The 20,113-nt window shown below is 43.8% G+C and overlaps 2 protein-coding genes across 2 annotated transcripts in view; both read right to left on the reverse strand.

The window, feature by feature from the left end:
- Positions 1 to 722: 722 nt before the first annotated feature.
- capn7 (calpain 7) lies at positions 723 to 16,763 on the reverse strand. The gene is made up of 21 exons (XM_042106688.1): positions 16,236 to 16,763; positions 15,977 to 16,085; positions 14,010 to 14,167; positions 13,266 to 13,333; positions 12,496 to 12,702; positions 12,012 to 12,098; positions 11,540 to 11,666; positions 11,327 to 11,412; positions 10,533 to 10,626; positions 9,071 to 9,217; positions 8,748 to 8,854; positions 8,353 to 8,473; positions 7,738 to 7,882; positions 7,508 to 7,607; positions 7,112 to 7,247; positions 6,554 to 6,629; positions 6,009 to 6,154; positions 4,859 to 4,921; positions 4,609 to 4,739; positions 3,582 to 3,674; positions 723 to 1,933 (listed from the first exon to the last, which is right to left on the reverse strand). The coding sequence occupies exons 1-21, from the start codon at positions 16,335 to 16,337 to the stop codon at positions 1,789 to 1,791; spliced, it is 2,448 nt and encodes an 815-aa protein (XP_041962622.1). The 5' UTR covers positions 16,338 to 16,763; the 3' UTR covers positions 723 to 1,788.
- A 344-nt stretch (positions 16,764 to 17,107) lies between these two features.
- Positions 17,108 to 20,113, reverse strand: part of LOC121720495 (collagen alpha-1(VI) chain-like) — a 44,480-nt gene continuing 41,474 nt past the window's right edge. The window contains exons 32-36 of the mRNA XM_042106684.1: positions 19,937 to 20,043; positions 19,189 to 19,372; positions 18,686 to 18,857; positions 18,190 to 18,219; positions 17,108 to 18,011 (exon numbers count right to left, since the gene is read on the reverse strand). Of these exons, the coding sequence (XP_041962618.1) occupies positions 17,407 to 18,011; positions 18,190 to 18,219; positions 18,686 to 18,857; positions 19,189 to 19,372; positions 19,937 to 20,043 (1,098 nt within the window). The 3' untranslated portion in view covers positions 17,108 to 17,406. The remainder of the gene's footprint in view (positions 18,012 to 18,189; positions 18,220 to 18,685; positions 18,858 to 19,188; positions 19,373 to 19,936; positions 20,044 to 20,113) is intronic.

Raw genomic sequence — 20,113 nt, forward strand, 5'->3', positions numbered from 1 at the left:
AGATCAAGTACCTAGTCCAGTGAATGCTTGAGGTTGTTTCACGTACTGTACACAACAGAATGCTTGAGAGAGGTTGTTTAACCTACTGTACTGTACACAACAGAAGGTGTTTCTCTCTGCAACATGACGAGGCTCTGTTTTGATGTTTTGGTTCTGGGTCAACCAGCCTAGCTCTCTCTCCCTCTTTCTCTCTCACACACACACACACCACTGCTGCCGTTGTTGTTGTTAAACTATGTCCTATGACTTTCATTAGGTTAGTGTGCTACTGACTTCTCTTAGTGTTTACCACAGTGAAGCCCACAGTAGTCTGGCCACACACACTTGTTAAGCGCCCCTACAACACACCCCCTGCCCCTACAACACCCTATTCATGCTTGCACAAGAATATACACAAAATACACCCTTGTGCAAATTAAATTGATCACTTCTCCAAGATCTCTTTTAATGTGCGTCACTTGACTTGAGTTTTTATTTTTTTTTACTTTCCTAGAGAAAAAAATTGATCATCCCTGGGTGTTGTTTTCTGATTCTTGCTACAATTCCCTGTTTTTGAGAAATGGACCCAGTCACTCTTCTCAATTTGTTTCAAATAATTTGCACAAGGCTTCATGTTTGGTGCAATCTTGAGCATCATAAACACCAACAGGACTATAAAACATCGTAACACTGTTTAGTAACTAATTAACACACTGCCATGAATAAACAAGGCAACGCAGACAGAGGTGTATAATTGTATGTATATTTGCCTTGTGGACAAAAACAGCTTGTGATGTACAGTGTGCATTGCTGACTATGCTCATGGCTGAACCTTCACATAAAACAGCTGTCTTAAAAAGTCCTGATGTAGCAAAAAATGCAGCAGACACACACAGTATCATATGATATCATATAACTTCACTTTGTATGCAGTAAATTACTCATTTTGGCAATAGATTCCTCTGAAACCTTCATGGGAAAAGTGCGATGGGCTGTACTTGGAGACTTGTGCAGGACAACAATCTATCGGAATTGCAGCTTTTGACTGCATGATCTGAGTGTGTGGGTGGGGAACATGGATGCACGAGTACGTGGATGCCTTTTGAGGATGTGAGCAAGTGCCTCCCCTTCCCGTGTCAGAGAGCAGACGTGCGGCTGCCTCCTAGTGCAGTGCGGTAAGAGGAGACGAGTAGAGCCCTTAAGAGGAAGTGCACATCCTTCCCAGGAGGCACCAGGCGGTCAGTCCAGCTCTCTTGCTCGCTGACGCGACTCTGGCCCGCGAGAAGACATCATCATTTTAAAGATTCGGTTAAGAGATCCCTGTCGGAGGGATGCAGTCTCCTGAGAATAAATATCGCCGTTGCTTAGGTCAAATGCTCAGCATTTCTCATACAGTTTCAGTCATATTCCCATGTCAGAGTGTGTGTGTGTGTGTGTGTGTATTCCTGTGAGTGAGTGCACTGTGCAGCCACGACTGAATAAATAGTCCGTTGCAAGGTTGGGCAAAAGATGCCTAAGATCTCTCATCTGTTCATATAAACATACTTGCTGAGACAGCCGAGCCCATATCATAGTCACAATGAAAGAGGCAGCCACAGCCCACCAACCAAAATCACCAAAATCTCCTTCATGTCTCCCAAGTCCAGTCCGTAAAAATTAGTCAATGGCCATAAACCCTTTGTTAACAGTCACATGAGGAAGGGAAGACACCCATTTGAAGTGACCGCTGGAGATGTCTTTACCCAGCCGTGGATCCTCTGGCCACCATGACCACAGCTTGGGCTGCTCGCTCGCCCGGCCTCGTCCTCCTCACTGCAGCTGGGACACGCGGAGAGGCGCGGCACTGCTGAAGTCCAGGAAGAAGGGGCCCTCCTGCTTGGGGAGGAAGGTGGTGGGGATGACGTTATAGATGCCGGCGGGGACGTGCTCCAGCTCCAGGTAACAGAAGCCACACCTGCACAGGTACGTGTGTGGAGATGGGGAAAACAAGGGAGGAGGGGGAAAACAAGGACTGCAGCGTTAATGCTGATCATAAACCGGGATGTGGGATCTGATCTACTGTGTTGCTATTCTGAGGGGAAAAGTTTATCTAAAATAGTGCAAATGCCAAAGCTCAGCACAAATAGTGAGGTCTTATGATACATATCTACAGAGCACACATGCACTCCATATTTTTACTGTGCTGAAAATCGATTTGGATTAATGGAAAAAACAGCAGTATGAAATAGCCATCTGTTAGCTATTTGCTATCTCACAATGACTTATTTTGTTTCTTGTTCCCTTCAATAGAATGATTAGACAAGCGTGCCACTGAAGCCTAAAATAACCAAATTAAAACCAGAGCAGACAACAGCAGACTGCCTTGTGAATACTATAAATACTGTGTGCTGAAATGACGTGCTAATGATTAAAAACATGCCCGCGACAGGCACTTCTCCAGCTTCAAACTTCAAAGTGGCCAATGTGTGTTGAATATCTGGCGCTGGCTGAGCTAAAGGTTTTTTTTAGCTGCACACCCCAGGGTGTCTGTGTGTCTGTGTCTGTGTATGTGTATGTGTATGTGTATGTGCGTGTGTATGTGCATGTGCATGTGTATGTGCATGTGTATGTGCATGTGTATGTGCATGTGTGTGTTCTGGGGCTTTGAGCTGCACACCCCAGGGTGTGTGTGTGTGTGTGTGTGTGTGTGTGTGTGTGTGTGTGTGTGTGTGTGTGTGTGTGTGTGTGTCTGTGTGTCTGTGTGTGTGTTCTGGGGCTGGCTGAGCTAAACCAAAGTCCTTTTAGGCAAGTCCCTCCACTCGGCGGCCATATAGCAACGCTTTTTGGGCACTCATCGGGCATCCTATTCAGCAGAAATGCGCGTGCGCAAGGCTTCACGACACCAATCTTGCTCCAGCGGCGAGTTCACAACACGTTTGGGAAGATGTCTTCACAACACACCATATGATTGGCTCAATGTATTCACATGTCGACGTTTTGCCGAGGAAGGGGTGGGATATGTGTAGACAACGGCCATATTGGCGTTACAAACTAACCCCATGCATTTCTATGGAGGATTTTTTGAGTGCTGTGTCTCCTCATTAGAAAGTCTTTGGCTAAACTTTATAGTTTTTATAGTTAAGTAGCAGAATGAAAGCTGCAATGCATGCCTTGACACAGTACGATGAACAAGAGGACTTGGCACTGTGGTGGTCTGGCTTGGCGAAGGTTCATGTCAAAAGGCATACTAATCAAAACACACCACACACACACACTCTTTGAGAGACATGCTGTACACAAGCTAGCTGTTCCAGCAATCAGTAACACATTAGCCACATTGACTTTAAGTGCTGGAAAACAGATGACACATACTGAAGTGATCCTATCACATTTCCACATACTTAAATGATCAACTGGACCAGTCGAAGACAACAAGAACAGGGAGCCATTAATAAAAGCAATAAAAGGCTTTTGCAGATTTTCACTTTGGGATTTCATCAGTATTTTCCATGTATTTTTCTGAACCAACATGATCAAACTCCAGACCACTGTGCTGGTCTCTCATTTCTACTGTCATTCCTGCCTGGACACACAGATGTTTAGATCAGAAGGGACGCTGTTACCGGTAGTCTCCGCTGCTCTTGCGCTGGAACCCCGCTGGTCCTGGCTCTCCGACATTAGACACGGTCAGCACCTCAAAGCCCACGCTGTACTGCCTGCGGACAGATATACCCGACACAATCAATCAAACTTAAAGGGCTGTGAATCACTTAACTCCTCACCCCACCCAACCCCAACACACAAAATAGGATAGTGCAAATATGAGTCCTTGTGTTGCAGACAATAGCAACTCGGCAAAGACAGAAACAGGGAGACAGTGAAACAGAGCACAGGGAACGCAGGGGAATAGAACCGAGGGTTCAAAAGAGAAGTGACATGCAGGGACGGCAGAGAACCCTCCAAATGGAGAAGAGACAGAGGTGAAAAAAGAGAGGGATACTGCTGAAGGCATTGTGAGGCACAGGCTGAATCAACTCAGTATTTCAGGAGCAAACCTCTTTGGGCAATTTGTATTTCTATTTTGCACCAACACATGCACCTGTGTGACTTGTGTCTGATTATACAGCAGACACACACACACACACACACACACAGCACAGAAAACAATTACACACATAGTACAGCTAAAAACGTTAAGTTGTCATACTAGGTCACCCATTATAAGTCTGAAAACATAGTAATCTAACAATACAATGTAATCTAATTCACATTTCTGAGTAGCAGTGAATAGACATCAGTCAGTAGACATGGTGCACTTGGTGTGGTGCACTTGGGTTGGTGCATTGCGACCAGCCTCCAGCTGGAAAGCACCAAATATCAAACCCAGACAGTTGGCACCCTCTCATGGCTAAGAGGCAATACTGCAATCAAGATTCTCATCTGGAGGGGAGTTGTGAAGAAAAGTGGCCACATCCACACCATGTTTGGGTTTAAGTTCCAACGGGGACCAGGATTCCATTCTGACCTGTGGTCATTTCCCAAATCCAACTCCCATCTCTTTATCCAACTAATTTCCTGTCAACCTCTACTGTCCTGTATGAATTAAAAATACAACAACGAATGAAATAAATAAAACGACTGGATTCTCACCTGGACCCTCTGAGCTCTATGAGCAGCGGTGCGGCCTTGTCCATGTTAATCTGGTAGATGGGGTTGTGCTTGTACGAGTCCTTGTAGTTCCCACAGCCCCCAGCGCTGACACCTTTCCACTGGCCGTTGATCTGAGGAGAAGACCAGACCAGGCCAGACGCTCTTAGTTTAACACCAAACTTGGTGGGTGGGCCAGAGTTCTCTCTCATGTAGCGGAGGAAAGTTTAATCAGAGAGACTTTCGGACTTACCCTTTTGGTGTGTGTGAAGGGTGTTGGGATTTTGGAGAAGTTAAACTTGCACACTGAGTACACCTGTGGAAGATTCAACATGTGATTACTTTGGGGACTGTAGGCTTATAGATGGCGATTTTTCTCAGTCATGTACAGCATGGTAACTCGCACTACACATTTTGACTGGTTACTATTGCTGTGTTCAACTGCTTACACTGCGAGCCAGAAATCCAATCTGATCAGATCAGAGCTGGAACGCTGTCACTAGTACGTCTTCTAATCAGGGATTGTGAGCCTGCTCAAACTGCAGGACTAATTTATCAGGTCTGACTGAATTGGGGCCAAAGTTAGATCATAATCGTTAGAGTGTCTGCCTGGCTTCACTATTTTAGCACACAAGATGCCCAATGATGACTTCTAGACAATATTATCGTCTCATAATGTTTCAGGGATGCCAAAGTATTCCTGGTGTTCCTGGGACTTTTCTGATGAAACGAGATGGCCCACTCACAAGATGCCATAAGTGCTGCACATGTTTCAGAGATAGCAAAACATTCCTGGTGTTCCTGGAATGAGATGGCTCACAGAGCTGGTGCTAATTTACCAAGGCTCTGTCAAAACCGCCTACTCTCTTCCAGAGTATTTGCGTGTGAACATAATCACAGACAGACACACACACACACACGCACCCACCCACCCACGAATGCACACATGTGCGCACGCGCACACACACAATTTCCCTCACGGGATCAAAAGAGTATATATGCACACACACACACACACACACACACACACACACACACACACACACACACACGGCTCTCTGTTACATCACAAGGAGATCAATACGAGGTCAGATGTCCAGACAGGCACGTTTGATGTAATATTCATCACACCGTTGGGGTGGCGTCAGATGTAGTTTGGCATTTTCAGTAAACACGGCTCTCCTTTAAGTGGGGATTTGGGGTGGCACAGGGATCTGCAAGCTCCTCTGCAGTTCTTTCATCTCTCCATCAGCACTCTTTCATTTCATCTCCCTCTCCTCTCCTCTGGCACGCTCGCAAGCACGCACGCACGCACGCACGCACACACACACGCACGCACGCACGCACACACGCACGCACGCACGCACGCACGCACGCACGCATTCAAACCGAGGCCCACTCACTCGTAGCGTGTAGTTGATAGTGTTCTGCTTCTCGTACTGGGAAACCACCAGTGTGAAGGTGTGAGTGCCAGCACTGGTCAGCTTCATCTTGGTCAGGTAGTGTGGGCTGTTGATGCGGATACCATCGATATAGGGAGGAGGGTCCGCTGCAAGGACACAGAGAATAGTACTCACAGCTTACTGCTCATCTCATACAAGAGAAAAGAAAAAGGGTAACTTGAGGAGTAAGGATAATATTCCAAAATGTAACAAATAAAACCACACAGAGAACAATACGAGACATCTGATTACTGCTGTTGTAGGGACCATCACCTCATACAAGAGAAAATCATTTTACAAAATGAAAAAAAATATATATATTTTTTTTTTTAAATCTTCCCCATAAAAATCTGAGAGGGCCTTAACATTCTGGGTGCAAGTTAGAAACCTCTGTGCCATGGTCACATACACAATAAACATGAGATTGTGAATAATCCAGCTAACGCCCGTTAGTTTAACACGTCTGTTATCTCCAGGAAATCATCACCTTCAGTGCTCGTACTCACCGGGGTAATACACCTTCTTTCCATCTGTCTTGTAAACCACTAAGGTGATGAACTCCCGATTCTGTGCGAAGTCATCCTGAAGAGGGAGAAATGAAAGACAGAGCTCAGTAAAGTCAAAGCAGGCCAAAATACACGAAAAAGAAACACCAGGCCTATTTTCACCTTTCCTGTGATCAATCATATTGCCTTTAATGGGCATTTCAGTGAAGATTTATGACGTACATTCATGGAGACCATAAAATATATGGCTCTCATGCAGCCTTACATCCTTTGCTAAGGCACAACTGGTTCCAGTGCATGAAATGGGAACGTAATCCCTGACATTTCAGAGCTATCCCGAGATGGGGAACTTGGCATCAGAACGTTTTGGTTCTACCTGTGCACCTAAAACAATTGATTTCACTAATTAGCACATCTACCTGGCTGAAGAGTTGAGCTTGTAAGAATCAGCTGTTTTTTACTGAATACAGAGGAAATATGTGGTAGAACTTTTACTTTCTGAAGCCGGATTTCTCATCTCTGGCACTATCACAACTGACTAACTGCCCACTCACTGACCTTGTCTGTGATGTGTCTGGTGAGCAGCACCCACACTGCAGCGCCCCCTTGTGGACACTGCACCTCCAGTTTGTATTGCGGGTTGTTAGCTAGGCTGTAGGCATCCTTCACTGGACCCTGCTTTGCATCCCAACTACTGCAGAGAGAGAGACAAGCAAGCACCTCTACATTACAGCTCACAGTTAACATGTACAAGATGAAAACTCCATCCTTACGGACAAGGTTGTTGACACAAGAAATTAATTTATCTGCAATACATTCAAGCTAAAAAAAGTACTTGTTAAAAAACTGCATGTGTTACAAAATGTAAAAACAACTTTTAAAATGGATCAAAGTTTTAAAACGTTACTAGTGATTTTTTTCATTTCAGAAATACAGTCATTGTGGATGACTTACCTGTGAATGCATGAAGACTCCTTAAACAGTGCAGGGCTCCAGCTTAGGTAGATGACATCATAGTACTGACACAGATCCTCCCATATAATCCAGAAGACACCTGTTGCATAGGTAGCGTATAGGTAGCGCGTTTATCAACATGCAGTATGTATGACGCACAGCAGATTGTTATGTCAGTTTGTGAGTGAAAGCAAGCTCTACGAGGCAAGCACACAGGCCGGTTTTCTTACCATTGTCAAACTTCTGTGCCATTTTGGGGTCAAAGTTGAGATACTTGAGGAGATCAGGGGTCCAGTTCTTCTCATCCCTTTCGCTGTAACGGCCTTTCCACCTGAGGTGGCTCCAAGGGTTCTTCAGTTGCAGGAACCGCTTTCCCTGCACCAGGAAAAAAAAGGAATATACACACAGCGGGTCAAGGAAGATGGAGATGGAGAAAGCCAAGATATTTTTAGATCCGATTCCAGAAGCTTCTAACATGACTTTTCAAATCAGTGGACGACATAAAATAAACAAATGTGACACCAATACCCTGACATGACATTAGTAGGACAGGAGAGGTCTACAGAATTAAATTATCTACAGAGCACGGGACTGGCATGATTGGTCCATAATCAAATCAGGTTGAGGCTATGAGTGTTTACATTTTAATTTCCTTTGTACTCCTTCAAACAATATTCATGTTTTCGCTGTTATTGACTTAAACTTAAACCTCAGAAAATTCTTCGGGATGTTAACAATGCTTTGTTCTGCACATATGTTACAAATGACTACTTTATGGTTTATGATCACTTTAGTGCCTCACATTCAGAACTCTGACTAATTATCCTTTTTTGTATGTAGCTCACCTTGTGTTCCCTGATGTCTAAAACAGCGTAGGCGTGAGTGGGCACTAACCCCCACTTGTCCCCCTCTTCCTCAGTCATCACCCCAGTTGCCGTGGTGATGAGGACGTCACCTCTATGAAACCTGTCCAAGCGTTACAGGACAATGGAAACAGTCGAGAGAGAGAAAGGTCAGAGAGTTTATTTGGCTTTATTCTGCATTCAACACTTGGAATTTCAAGATTTAGCCCCCAAATTGTGCTGACATGCATGGGTGTTATGAGCACTTGTAAGTGAGTGAATGTCAGTCTTGCAACGTGTGTGTGTGTGTGTGTGTGTGTGTGTGTGTGTGTGTATATATGTGCATGTCTGTGTGTGCATAGGTGTGTTTGTATGTGAGCCCAGTGCTGAAATCTCACCTCTGATACAGCATGCGAAATGTGTCGTCCTTGATGAAGGACTGATTGTCTGAGTGCATGGCAATACGCTCGGGAATCCAGCCGGTGAGTGCGTGCAGGTCAATGTTCTGGGGGACATAAGAGGGAGGCGGACCATGGCCCACCCATCAGCTCCACAAACTCCCAACACAGCGCCGATGCTTTCAAAAAGCACAGCGCTGGCCAAGAAAGAACACACAAGCAGCTCCTTCCATGGAACACGCGGTCCGCACTTATCATCAAAGAGGAATGTACTTGAAACAGTCTGGAAAAGAATGGACGTTTTGAGGAACACACACACTCACCGAGTTGGAGCCAGGGAAGTCATATCCTCCCATGACCTTCATGTAGGCCTTCTCTATGAGCGACACCCAGAGCTCGTTCCTGTTGCTGGAGTAGGAGCAGAGGAGCTCCCCGTTACGGTCCACGGGCAGGTAGTCATCGATGATCACCTAAGAAAAACAAAAAAACAACAACAACAACATTCATGTTGACAAGCAGACAGAAAGTATACTAATCTTAAAGACACCTATTGTAGGCGCAATTGAACGTACTACACAAAAATAACTGCTGCCTGTCTTGAAAAAGATTCTTGCCAAGTCCGTTCACATTCTAATGGTATATCCAATCTACGATCATCACTAAGTTTGTTCAAGTTCATGCCTCAGAGACATTTGACCTCCACTGCGGATGACCCAGCTGGGAGAAGCCAAAGATAAGGCAGGCTGGATGAAGTTGGGTTTTGATGGGTGTGTCTCTGTCTCTACAGTGTTGGCAGTCAACCTCTTCTGTTCCAGTTGAATGTTTTTTACTTTAATCCACTCTGACACTAGCCCTGAGCTCCAAATCAGTTTTTTGGCTGTGCAAGCAGACTATAAAAGGAGGCAGATGTGTGTGAATAGAGATGTAATGTGATGTGATGAAGATGAGCCTGGAATGTGGAGACCTAGCAGGCTGAACATTTCCGTCATGTCACATGGTACACTGCGGTCTACACAATTTAGGCTATTTTGACCGTGATCTAAATAGGAAGGGTCTGTCTGCTAGTGAGAAACATGTACTATGTAACGAAAGTATGGGGTCCTTACGTAAGCGTTCACTCAATTAAGATGTTTTATGAGACCTGCGAGTCAACTATGAATTGAAAGTGGACTGTGAGACTTTCCCCTTGTGTGCATTGTCCACATAAATATACTCCACTTCGACATAACACAAAAATGATGCATGATACCACTCAACTACAGTTCAGTGATTTATTGAGTGGGAACTGTGTTGTTTACTAGTAGACTGTAAGGCACTGCATCGAATAGACAAGATGACATAGACTTTGAGAACCTCCATGTCCTCTGAGGGGCAATTTGTGGTAGCCCCTAAAACACAGAAAAATATAGGCTCATTAGAAGAACAGCCCAAGTGCCAACAGCGTCTACACCACAATCAGGTCCAAATGCCCACAGGGACAGAGGTCTGAATCTAACCCAATAACGTTTCCCAATCGTTCTCTCCCTCACTCGCTTTCTGTTGATCTTTACTGTCCCTATCTAAATAAAAAGGCTAAAAGAATATACAGAAAAAAAGAACAGCACAAATAGTGCCACCACTGATGACGGACCTGTTTTTTTTTTTTTTTTTTTTTAAATAAATAGGTCTGGTATAGTACCACGGTTGCTTGATGAACATAGATCTGGCAAAGGCCACAACATTACCCAAATCTGACATCCTGTACATGTATACATGAGCATGTCAATGTTAAGAAAGTAGCCCTACCTTTCTAGGCACGCCATTTATGTGCAGCTTCACCATATACTTCCCACAAGGATTATACTCTGGCTCTCCTTTCCTGTTCTGAGGGTAGATGATGCTGCCAACATACAAAGACAGAGCAGGGTGGTTAGTAGTCTATAGTCTGACTGTCACAACATACAGAATATACATCAACTGTTATGCATTTATGGATCCCAGTTGCCCTAAGCTCTAAATTTTTGGTCAAAAGAGTCGGAACCTTAGCCTAGAAATCTAGATGCACCCTAGCGGCAGCAAATGTAATTTGCAGTCTAGCAACTCTCCGTTGGCTTGCGAGCTGGAAAAACCAAACTTCGGTCAGGCCAATCACATCGTGCATAGAGTCGGTGGACAGGCTTAACATAATGACGGCAGAGTTGCGGCGGGTCTGCGTGAATTCCCTGCTACTTGAAAACAAAGAAGATGAATGCTGCTGCTGGCGAACAGCGTGACTCGAAAGTTTGATCAACTAGCCAACTAGCTCGGCTGGTGGGAAAACACATGGGACTCATGAGTTGTAGCGCTATCCTATTGCGTGTGGAGGAAATTTGAAAGACAGCCATTTATCCCGCCCCTTGGATTGAGCACTGCCAATGGTGAGTTCTCAGACCCTACATCTTGATGTGGGTCTGGCTTGTCAGGCTATCAGAACCTAGCAAAGCTATGAAAACAGATGGACTAAATTAACTAGAGTTCAAGCTAAGGTGAAGGAAGCAAAGAATGAATTGAGTATTGGATTGAATTGGCTTGAATTGGCTCAGAGTCTTTGGCAGCTGTACCTTGTGATGAGTTTCTTGTTGAAGCGTCTTTCATATGCTGCGCTGATAGCCAATGAGGCCACAAATGAACAGTCAGACACGACCGTCTGGAGAAAAAGAAAACAAAAACACGTATTGAAAATGACAGTAGAAAAAATACCCGATACCATGCTAACATATGCTCATATGATATGCTCATTCTAACAGAAATCAGCCTCTCAATGGTAAACCAACCTGTTTGATGCTGAAACTGGACACAGTGAATATCATGGTAGGATTGTTGCACATTTCATCTGGACGAACCCAGCGAGAAAAGATGGCAGATTGCTTGGGTGACAAAGCCAGTTTACCACGTTTGTCCCTATGACAGAGAGACAACAGGGGATATTTTCAGATGAACTTAATCTCATTTTGCTTTAATCTGACAGATCTTGAGTTACCGGAGTTTCTTAGTTATGACAACTATGCTGATAGAAATGACAAGTCAAGAGCATTGGCTAGATGAAAGCTGATTGGCATGCAAAACTGTTGATTGGTAATGATTTTGTTTTTTTGACACACGACTCAAAATCAAACTCAAATTTTGATTTTGAATTCTTGCAGTGCAAGAAATATGCTCGGAAAACTCTCTTACTTCTGCGTTAAAAAGACACAAGAATGACCAACAAGTGTGAGGAAATCCAGGAATCAGAAGGAGCTGACTCACGTGAAAGGAACAGGAAAGGCAAAGCGTTCCCTCAAGTCCACACTCATAAATGGAACATATTCCATCCCGTTAATCTTGGAGGTGCTCCTGTTCAGACCAATGAAGAGGTGAAAAACAATACATGCTCCATAAACACTCCACCCTTTCCACACATAAGCCAGTGTTTAACTTTTGAAAAGACAAACATGAAGTACTGTCACAGTCACTTTGAGTCAAGTCATAGTTCGAGTCTGCCAGAAGATTATAGGCAGGCATATCCTGTGTATATGCAAATACAATCTGAATAAATGTGTGTTACCTTTATTGCTGTGTAAGAGCAGATAAAAAGTTATAGATAAAAAGTAACTTCTGATCAAAGTACATAAATGTAACTTGATAACTAGACATAAACATATTATGCCTCTATCCAGTGAATGAGAACTTTCACACGCACGCGCGCAAACACACACAAACACACACGCGCGCACACACACACACACCTCACCTCAGCACCTCTATCTCCTCTGTGGTGTAGCGCTGCCCCTGTGGGTCGCTGGACTGGGCTGCTCTTACCGGCTGTGCCCGGTCATGGAGGGAGAAGTCCGGGCCCAGGGGCAGGAACTGCCTCACCTGACCACTGGGTCTGGGGGCTGCTGAGGCTGCCCTCTCCTGGGCAGCAGCCTTGGTTACAACATTTTTCAGCCCCTCTGCTCTGTGGGGTCATGCAGCCAAAATCACAAATCAGTTGATATGATGGTTCATCATGGTTTGTATATGATGGTATTTGTGTATTTAATTAGGCTATTAACCATTGATATTGCATTGACATTGTTGTTTATTCTAGCTATTTTTTGCTTAATGTAGTCTTACCAATATTTTAAAACTGTTCACTGTTAATTTGTAACTATTGTATTGTTTTTATTTGTAAGTCGCTTTGGACAAAAGCGTCTGCTAAATCATATAACCATAACAATAACCAAGAGGTAAGAGAGAGAGAAGGGACTCTCCACCATATGCACTGGTGTAGCAGCAGATACTGTGCACACTGGTTATAGCAGTGCCAACAGTCACAATGTAATTTAAAAAGTTTAAACAGTTTACATATTTGGCTATGTAAATCACAGCAACAAACCTTGACCTTAGAAGCCTAAAATGTTATTCTTTGGTTTACATAACACAACACAACCTGGTTTTCAGTAGTGGATATGAAATCAAGTGGAGAGTGAGAGACAGAGATGGTGCAGAGTTGATGAGATAGCCACCTGCCTCCCTCACCTGTCAAGCGCCTGTCGAGCGAGCTGCTTCAGTTTGCCCTGTAGAGCCTGGTCAGATGTCTCATTTGACTGTGGGAGAAGGAGGAGGAGGAGGAGGGAGAGAGCAGCGAGATCAGAGCATGCAGACGCACACATCCAGAGGACTGTCTCTAATTACAGAAACAGTCAATAAACCTGTCACGACATACAGGGCATGCATCTGAAGGTCAGGTTAAAACACCTGTCGACCAACCAAAGGTGTGGCTGCATGAGAAATTACCAAAATGCTTATAAGCTAATTCTACATATTTCCACACGACAGTTTGACTTAAAGATGATAGAAAGTGAGACATATCAAGAGAGCACCCTAAACAGTTCAGTGGACATGAAGGTTGAAGAGGCAATATTAAATTTGCAATTAAGGCTTGTTGTGGCATGAATAACCTGTCAAACATACTGTACAGATCACGCAATATATAAGGAGGTTTGGGTTAAAAGAGCAAGCTGACTCGGTATCTTCTTGAGATAAAAAAAAATAAATCCTCATCAGAATTCACTACACTTAAACCAGCAGTCCGAACAACAGAGTGAAATTAGCTTTCATGTCCGGGGCTCATTGTGGCAGTATTTTCTCTAAACCAGAGGAAGTTTAGAGACACATAGGGAGCTACAGGAACTTTAGACACAAGTAGAGCTACAGGAACTTTAGACACAAGTAGAGCTACAGGAACTTTAGACACAAAGAGAGCTACAGTAGCCCACCCACCGCTTGGATACAGAGCTCCACCGCCTGAGTGTAGAGCTCGATGGCCTCATCGCTGTTCTGCTTCTCATCCTCCTCGAAGGCCTGTGTAACCAGGAAGTAGGCCCGCTCCAGATCCAGCTGCTGCTTCGTCTTCAGCGGGTCACTGCTCTGGGCCTGGACTGCAAGGTGGATGTTCAGACAGAGATCAGAGGTGCATTCAAATTCGCAAACATAAGCAAACGTTTGCAAGCAGGTTTCTGTCTCCACCTCTGTTGGTTTGTTTGTTGGTTGTTTGGTTGGTTTGTTTGTTAGCAGGATTGTGCAAGGATTGCCCAGGATTACACACATTTTCATGAAAATTGATGATCCCAAATTGAGGCTACCTGCATGAGTTAGTTTCACTTTCCAAAATTTGAATGGGTTCTTCCTTGATGGTAACCTAACGCCAAACCTCATCTCATTGAATAAAATTGGGCGCGTAAGGCAGCATGGGAAAACCCAGGCTACCTTGATGGAGGATCTATTCAGTGAGCTTTGCTGTTTAGAGTGGCATTCCAGTTTGCCTTATTTTTTGTACTCCCTTAGAGACCTATGGCCTTGGTTCAGCAGGTGCACAACAGAAGTGCACAACTTCAAATGCGTTCGCGGAGAACTACTTCTTCTTAAGCTCAACAGGTTTCCATAATCCAACTTTCCCACTTCTCATATAACAGGTGGACAAAAAAGTGGAAGATGACCGCGTGGGTGGCGTACACACAGGATGACTTCCAAGTCACTGGATTACACAGGATATGCCTGCCTATAATCTTCTGGCAGACTCGAACTATGACTTGACTCAAAGTGACTGTGACAGTACTTCAATGCGTTAATTTGGCAAATGTTTATGGCAAGCATGTTTTCTCTGAAAAGGTAAATTTGAAAGATTTAGTGTTAACATTCCACTGTAACCGTAACAACTTGCCCAGCTCAAGTCCTGCTCCACTGTATAGTCGCGGAGAACTACTTCTTCAGACTGTTTGCGAGTGTTTGCAAACATTCGCCATAAACTCAAGGCAAAAATTACCTACTTGATGGACATAAAGAAGGAATAATAACAATTTCATATACATAAAATAATCTATATCTTGTATGCCTTCGCTGTATGCGCATTATAATCATATGGTGAAATAATCATAAGGTGAAGCCAATCTACCATTTGATTACATGTTGTAGTATGATCTGAATGAAGATATGAGCTTTGACTCTAGTCTAGACACTGTTGTGTTGATTCCATATTTACCACTATGGGCAAAATATTCAGTGCATAAGAAAATTTAAAAAATATAATTCACACAGAAGTTTCAAAGCTACTGCATGTCTCCACTGTAATTGTGAAAACTGCTCTACAATTTACTGTAAACACCAAGATAATTTCACTTCATCCCATGCTTGTTTGTGTAAGCCGTTGCTGTGTCTATTGTGCTGTATGTATGCTGAATGAGAGAAGCTCAACAGGTTTCCATAATCCAACTTTCCCACTTCTCATATAACAGGTGGACAAAAAAGTGGAAGATGACCGCGTGGGTGGCGTACACACAGGATGACTTCCAAGTCACTACTCAAACTAGGCATCATACCATGGCCATTATGACCTAACAGGCCTTCTTTGGACCTTTGGCAAGTCATACCCACTCTCAAACTGTGGGCCTAGCTGTTGTGCTACTTACTGGAAGCAGTTTTGCAAGTCACGGAAACTATGACTTACAGGTGGGAGGTGGCCACCACCTCACTTTCCACTTTCATATTTAGTGCACATACAGTAGCCTAAGAATGCATCTAGTAACCTTTCTAGTATTCAGAATCTAGTACGCATAGGTCATGGGTGGATGTCACAGCATGTTGGCCAAGACAGTATGATTTATAACCACAGACATAGCCTAAATCATGACTATGACTGTAGGCTATAGCATCATTAAGAGGCAAATTGACAGTGAAATAAATTGACTGACCTGCATTATGCAGAGCCTGCACTCTGTCCAGGTATTCGTTCACCTTGTCCTGTATGTTTTCCAGTTTAGATCCCGCCATGCCAGCGTAGATCAGTGCTTGCGCCGCTTCCTGAAAAATGACAGTAGGCTATAATTCACACTTTACAGCACACACTTACATAACATGGGCGTATATTGATTAATAATATACAATTACTTAATTGTTGCTATAGCCGTAGGCCTATTTAGCATAACTATCTCTGTGTAGTAAACGTCATACCTTGTAATAGAACACTGCTTCATTATACTTTCCCTTCTGGTCGAACAAAACAGCAGATTTGGCGAATTTCACTGCATCAAGTTCCAGCGCCGCGCAGTCCATTTTCTCCAACGAGAAAGCAGGCTACCTTTCGATCTCAACTAAGTCGGAAATTGTTTCACGAATCCCCTGTCATTTGTAACAATCGGTTGTTACTGTATATGTCTTTATATGACACAGAATATCGAGAGATCATGGGTATGTTGACATTGCGTGGCTGGCTGGCTAGCTAGCTAGCTAGTGTGCTAACAGTAACAGTAACGTTACTTGAAATGCGATGGCAGGTTGAAGTTGACAGATGATCGTAAATCACACTATTTCAGAACAATTTCAGAGACGTAAAACAAAGAACACTCACAGTCATTACTAAATAAATATGTACGCGTTTCACCTCTCAGATGCATAAACTGTGTCAACACGTTACATCCTCAAAACGATATTCCTCCAACACTTGACTAGCTGAGCAAGTTCAAAACAAATCCATATTCTGCTTCCGGGTAGAGTCGACTTGTTCGTCATCCACCGCTTCGCCCTATTAAAAATGCTTTGACTTCTAGAGGCAAGTTTACATCTCAAATTACCCTTTTTCTGTACATATTCTCATTATGATAAAGAAAATATCAAATCCTTATCAATGTTTTACTTGTTTTGACAAGCTATAGGCTACTACAAATGAATTACAGATCGTTTTTTTTTTCACATCACATGTTTATTTTGTCTTAGGCCTAAGCCTAGGATACAGTGTAGGCTATTTTTTAGGCTACATCATCTCTCATAGGTAGGCCTAAGCCTACTTAATTAATCTATGCATTGATTTCAAGAAAACAAACATACATTTTTCCATATATCTTTATTTAATGCAGTCTTCCAGTGTATTTTCACATAGGCCTATAATTATCTCTCATAGGTTACTCATATCTGTGATAATAATGTAATGCAGGAAAATGTATAGGCAACAAAATCCAGACATTCTGGAGTGGTGCTTACATTTAACAACCACAAGCACACATCAATAAATTGTCTGCAGGCATTAGTTATTCTTAAAAGGCAGCCTATGTCACAGAAATAACACTGTCAATATAATTCCAGTAGCTATTACAGTTATCAACATTGCCTGTACGATTTACAGCAATCAGGCTTTAGCCAATTTTTTGGCAAGACTTTGCATGACCACCCGCCTGGTCAGGTCAGAGTAGTGAGCCAACCGGTGGACTCTGCGGTCCACAGCCTCATAACTGTAACCACTGGCTTGCCCAGTCACCAGCTGGCACACACCCGTCTCGTCCACGATCTCTCCCACCGTCAGGGCAAACACCTGCATATTCTGCCCCAGAGCGGCTGCAGCAGCCTTGGGTATATCAGCGCGAGCAGTGGCCTCAGACCTCCCATCCGTGAAGATCACCACCTTCTGGGTAACCCCGCGCCGAGCTTCCCTCTTGACGGTGGTGGTTAAGAAGCCCAGGGCGGCCGGGAGGTCCGTGGTGCTATCCATGTACCGCACAGCCTGGAGCCGGGTCAGCACGTCATCCACCTGACTGGTGAACGGGACCTCCACTCTATGCTGCTGGGCTCCGCTGTACTGCATGACCGAGACGCGCAGGAGTCCACTGTAGTCTGTAGACAGCAGCCGCTTGGCCATGTTTCCCACAAATGCTCGGGATTGCTCAAAGTTCCTCTGGCCCACACTGGAGGACCCGTCAAGCATGAAAACAATGTCAGTTGCCTCCTTGAAGTCAGCTGGAAGAAGATGAGGGGATTATTTTTTTTTCAGTGTAATTGTTATAGCTGAGATAAATATTATGACTGCTACTTGTCACTGTTATACGTAGGGTATAACTGCCAGGATGTTTGGTAAGATATTTTTAGCTAGAGCTAGTGAGAATGAACACTGCCAATAGGCAAATGCATAATGTACCTCGACATGAGTAGTCTGGACACTTTTTGTCTGAAAAAAGAAAGGGAAGATATTAGACAGCTAGAAATACTAGTATCTAAACAGTAACAGCTGTGCCAAGTCAGAGAGGTTAGAGATGAGTGGTACTGTGTGCATGTAGAAAAAGGGCTTAATTGAATGAAGACTGAAGAAAGTAGAACCTTTCATTGTTCTAGAATAGAATATTTAGGCAGACACGTGTGCGATTTGTCAAGAGGTTTCAGCAGGCTCAGGATGATTGATTCAAAGACGTATAGCCTATATCACGTTCCACCTCCAGTAAGATCGGATTGGATTTGTGGCATGTCAACATCTTTTGTTGGCTGGCAGCATGAGCAGTTTGAATGTACAGTCGGAGCACAGCAATCAGAACAGATTGAAACGCGTAATGTTAATGTTTGTATGTTGTATGCAACTAAAAAGAAATTGTAATGTGGGAGTACAGACCAGATGAGCAAGTAAAGATCTGTGGGGCTACCTTTACAGATATAGCTGGTGACATTTTCAAAGAAGGAATCATCCAGAAGCTGAGAGTGGTCTGTGATTTTCAGGTAATGTCCTGGAGTGATTGACTCCAGGCAGCTGATTCTCCCCAGCATCGTTTCATAAGGAGCTCGGCGGAACACGTCGCCGATCCCTATTCCTAGCACCTGTAGGGTGGAGTGAGTTGCACTCAGCTTTCATTTTAAAGGGCACATACTGTATTTCCCCCTTTTTCTCAATTTTAAATAGTTTCTTAAATAGTAAAAGCACCAAAAAAAAAGTTTTTTTTCCATAAAATGTGATCTTAATGAATTCAACTGTTCACAAAGGGAAAATGTTCTAAACCATGACTTATACTAGACCTATTTGTGAGTTTGTGTGTGTATTTATTTGTTGATAGAATGGGCCATTTGAATCTACACTATAATGTTAAACAATGAGCATAATATAGCTATTTTGTCAATTCTATAAGTTGAAGACAGAGAACAGGTGGCTCACTCTGTTGTTGGGTATGCTGCACAGAGATGTCAGTGGCTTGGTGTCCCGTGGGTCAGACCTGCCATCTGTCAACACTATCACCACCTTGTGGTCAAGCTGGGAGGTGCGGAAGGCCTTGCTGGCAAAGTCCAGTGCTTCTCCTGTGTAGGTACCCCCAGCAATCCAGCGCATGTTCTTCACTGCACTAAAAGAAATCATATACAAGACTGACTAAATAAAAGAATGAATTCATTAAATCATATCCTATTATCAAGAGGGATTTAAAAAATGTTAAAACTTGTTTCATATCCTATTAAAGCTGCAGTTGGCAAGATTTTTTTGATCATATTCACTGAAACCAACACTATGCTCTGACAGAACAACATAAATCAGCCAGTTTTAGAAAAAAAAACCCACACTTCTACCTCCACCTAGAGCCTGTTATTGTTTTGCAAAATTCCCGGTTCTTCTGGTCCAATCAGAGCAGGGCTGTGTGAGATCTGACTGTCAATCACAGTCTGGTGCAGTCTGGTGCACACTGACGAGCACAAACTCGATAAGAGGGTGCTCGGTGGTATTGGGGGAGGGGCATGAGAGTTGCAAATTGCAATCTCATTCAATCTGTCAGACTTGCCAACTGCAGCTTTAAGGTGACGTGCTGAATATGTATGATTTCAGAGGATTCCACATGATGTTTTATAGATGATTTTCCCTGGTACTCCTGTAAGTGTGAGTATCCAGTGAGAGGGCCCGAGGGATCTCATCTCACCTTTTAAGTTGGGACAGTGAGGTGATTTTGGGGTCATCCATGGACACCAGCTCCTGAGTCCCTTCATGACTGTATTGGACCACGCCCACACGAGAGCCAGGCTCATTCTGCACACACAATTACCCATGAGGCACCCATAGGCCACTGACCTCATCTCCATTCAACGTTCAACACAGC

This window comes from Alosa sapidissima, chromosome 10, assembly GCF_018492685.1.
Source record: "Alosa sapidissima isolate fAloSap1 chromosome 10, fAloSap1.pri, whole genome shotgun sequence".
NCBI classification, from domain to species: domain Eukaryota; kingdom Metazoa; phylum Chordata; class Actinopteri; order Clupeiformes; family Clupeidae; genus Alosa; species Alosa sapidissima.

Bases quoted from the DNA above. Each gene is read 5' to 3' on its own strand.
- capn7 (XM_042106688.1), bottom strand. From the start codon at position 16,337: ATGGACTGCGCGGCGCTGGAACTTGATGCAGTGAAATTCGCCAAATCT. The intron at 16,086-16,235 runs GTATGACGTTTA...GTCATTTTTCAG, and splicing joins AAGCAGTGTTCTATTACAAG to GAAGCGGCGCAAGCACTGAT. The intron at 3,675-4,608 runs GTGAGAATCCAG...ATCTGTCCGCAG, and splicing joins ATAGAGCTCAGAGGGTCCAG to GCAGTACAGCGTGGGCTTTG.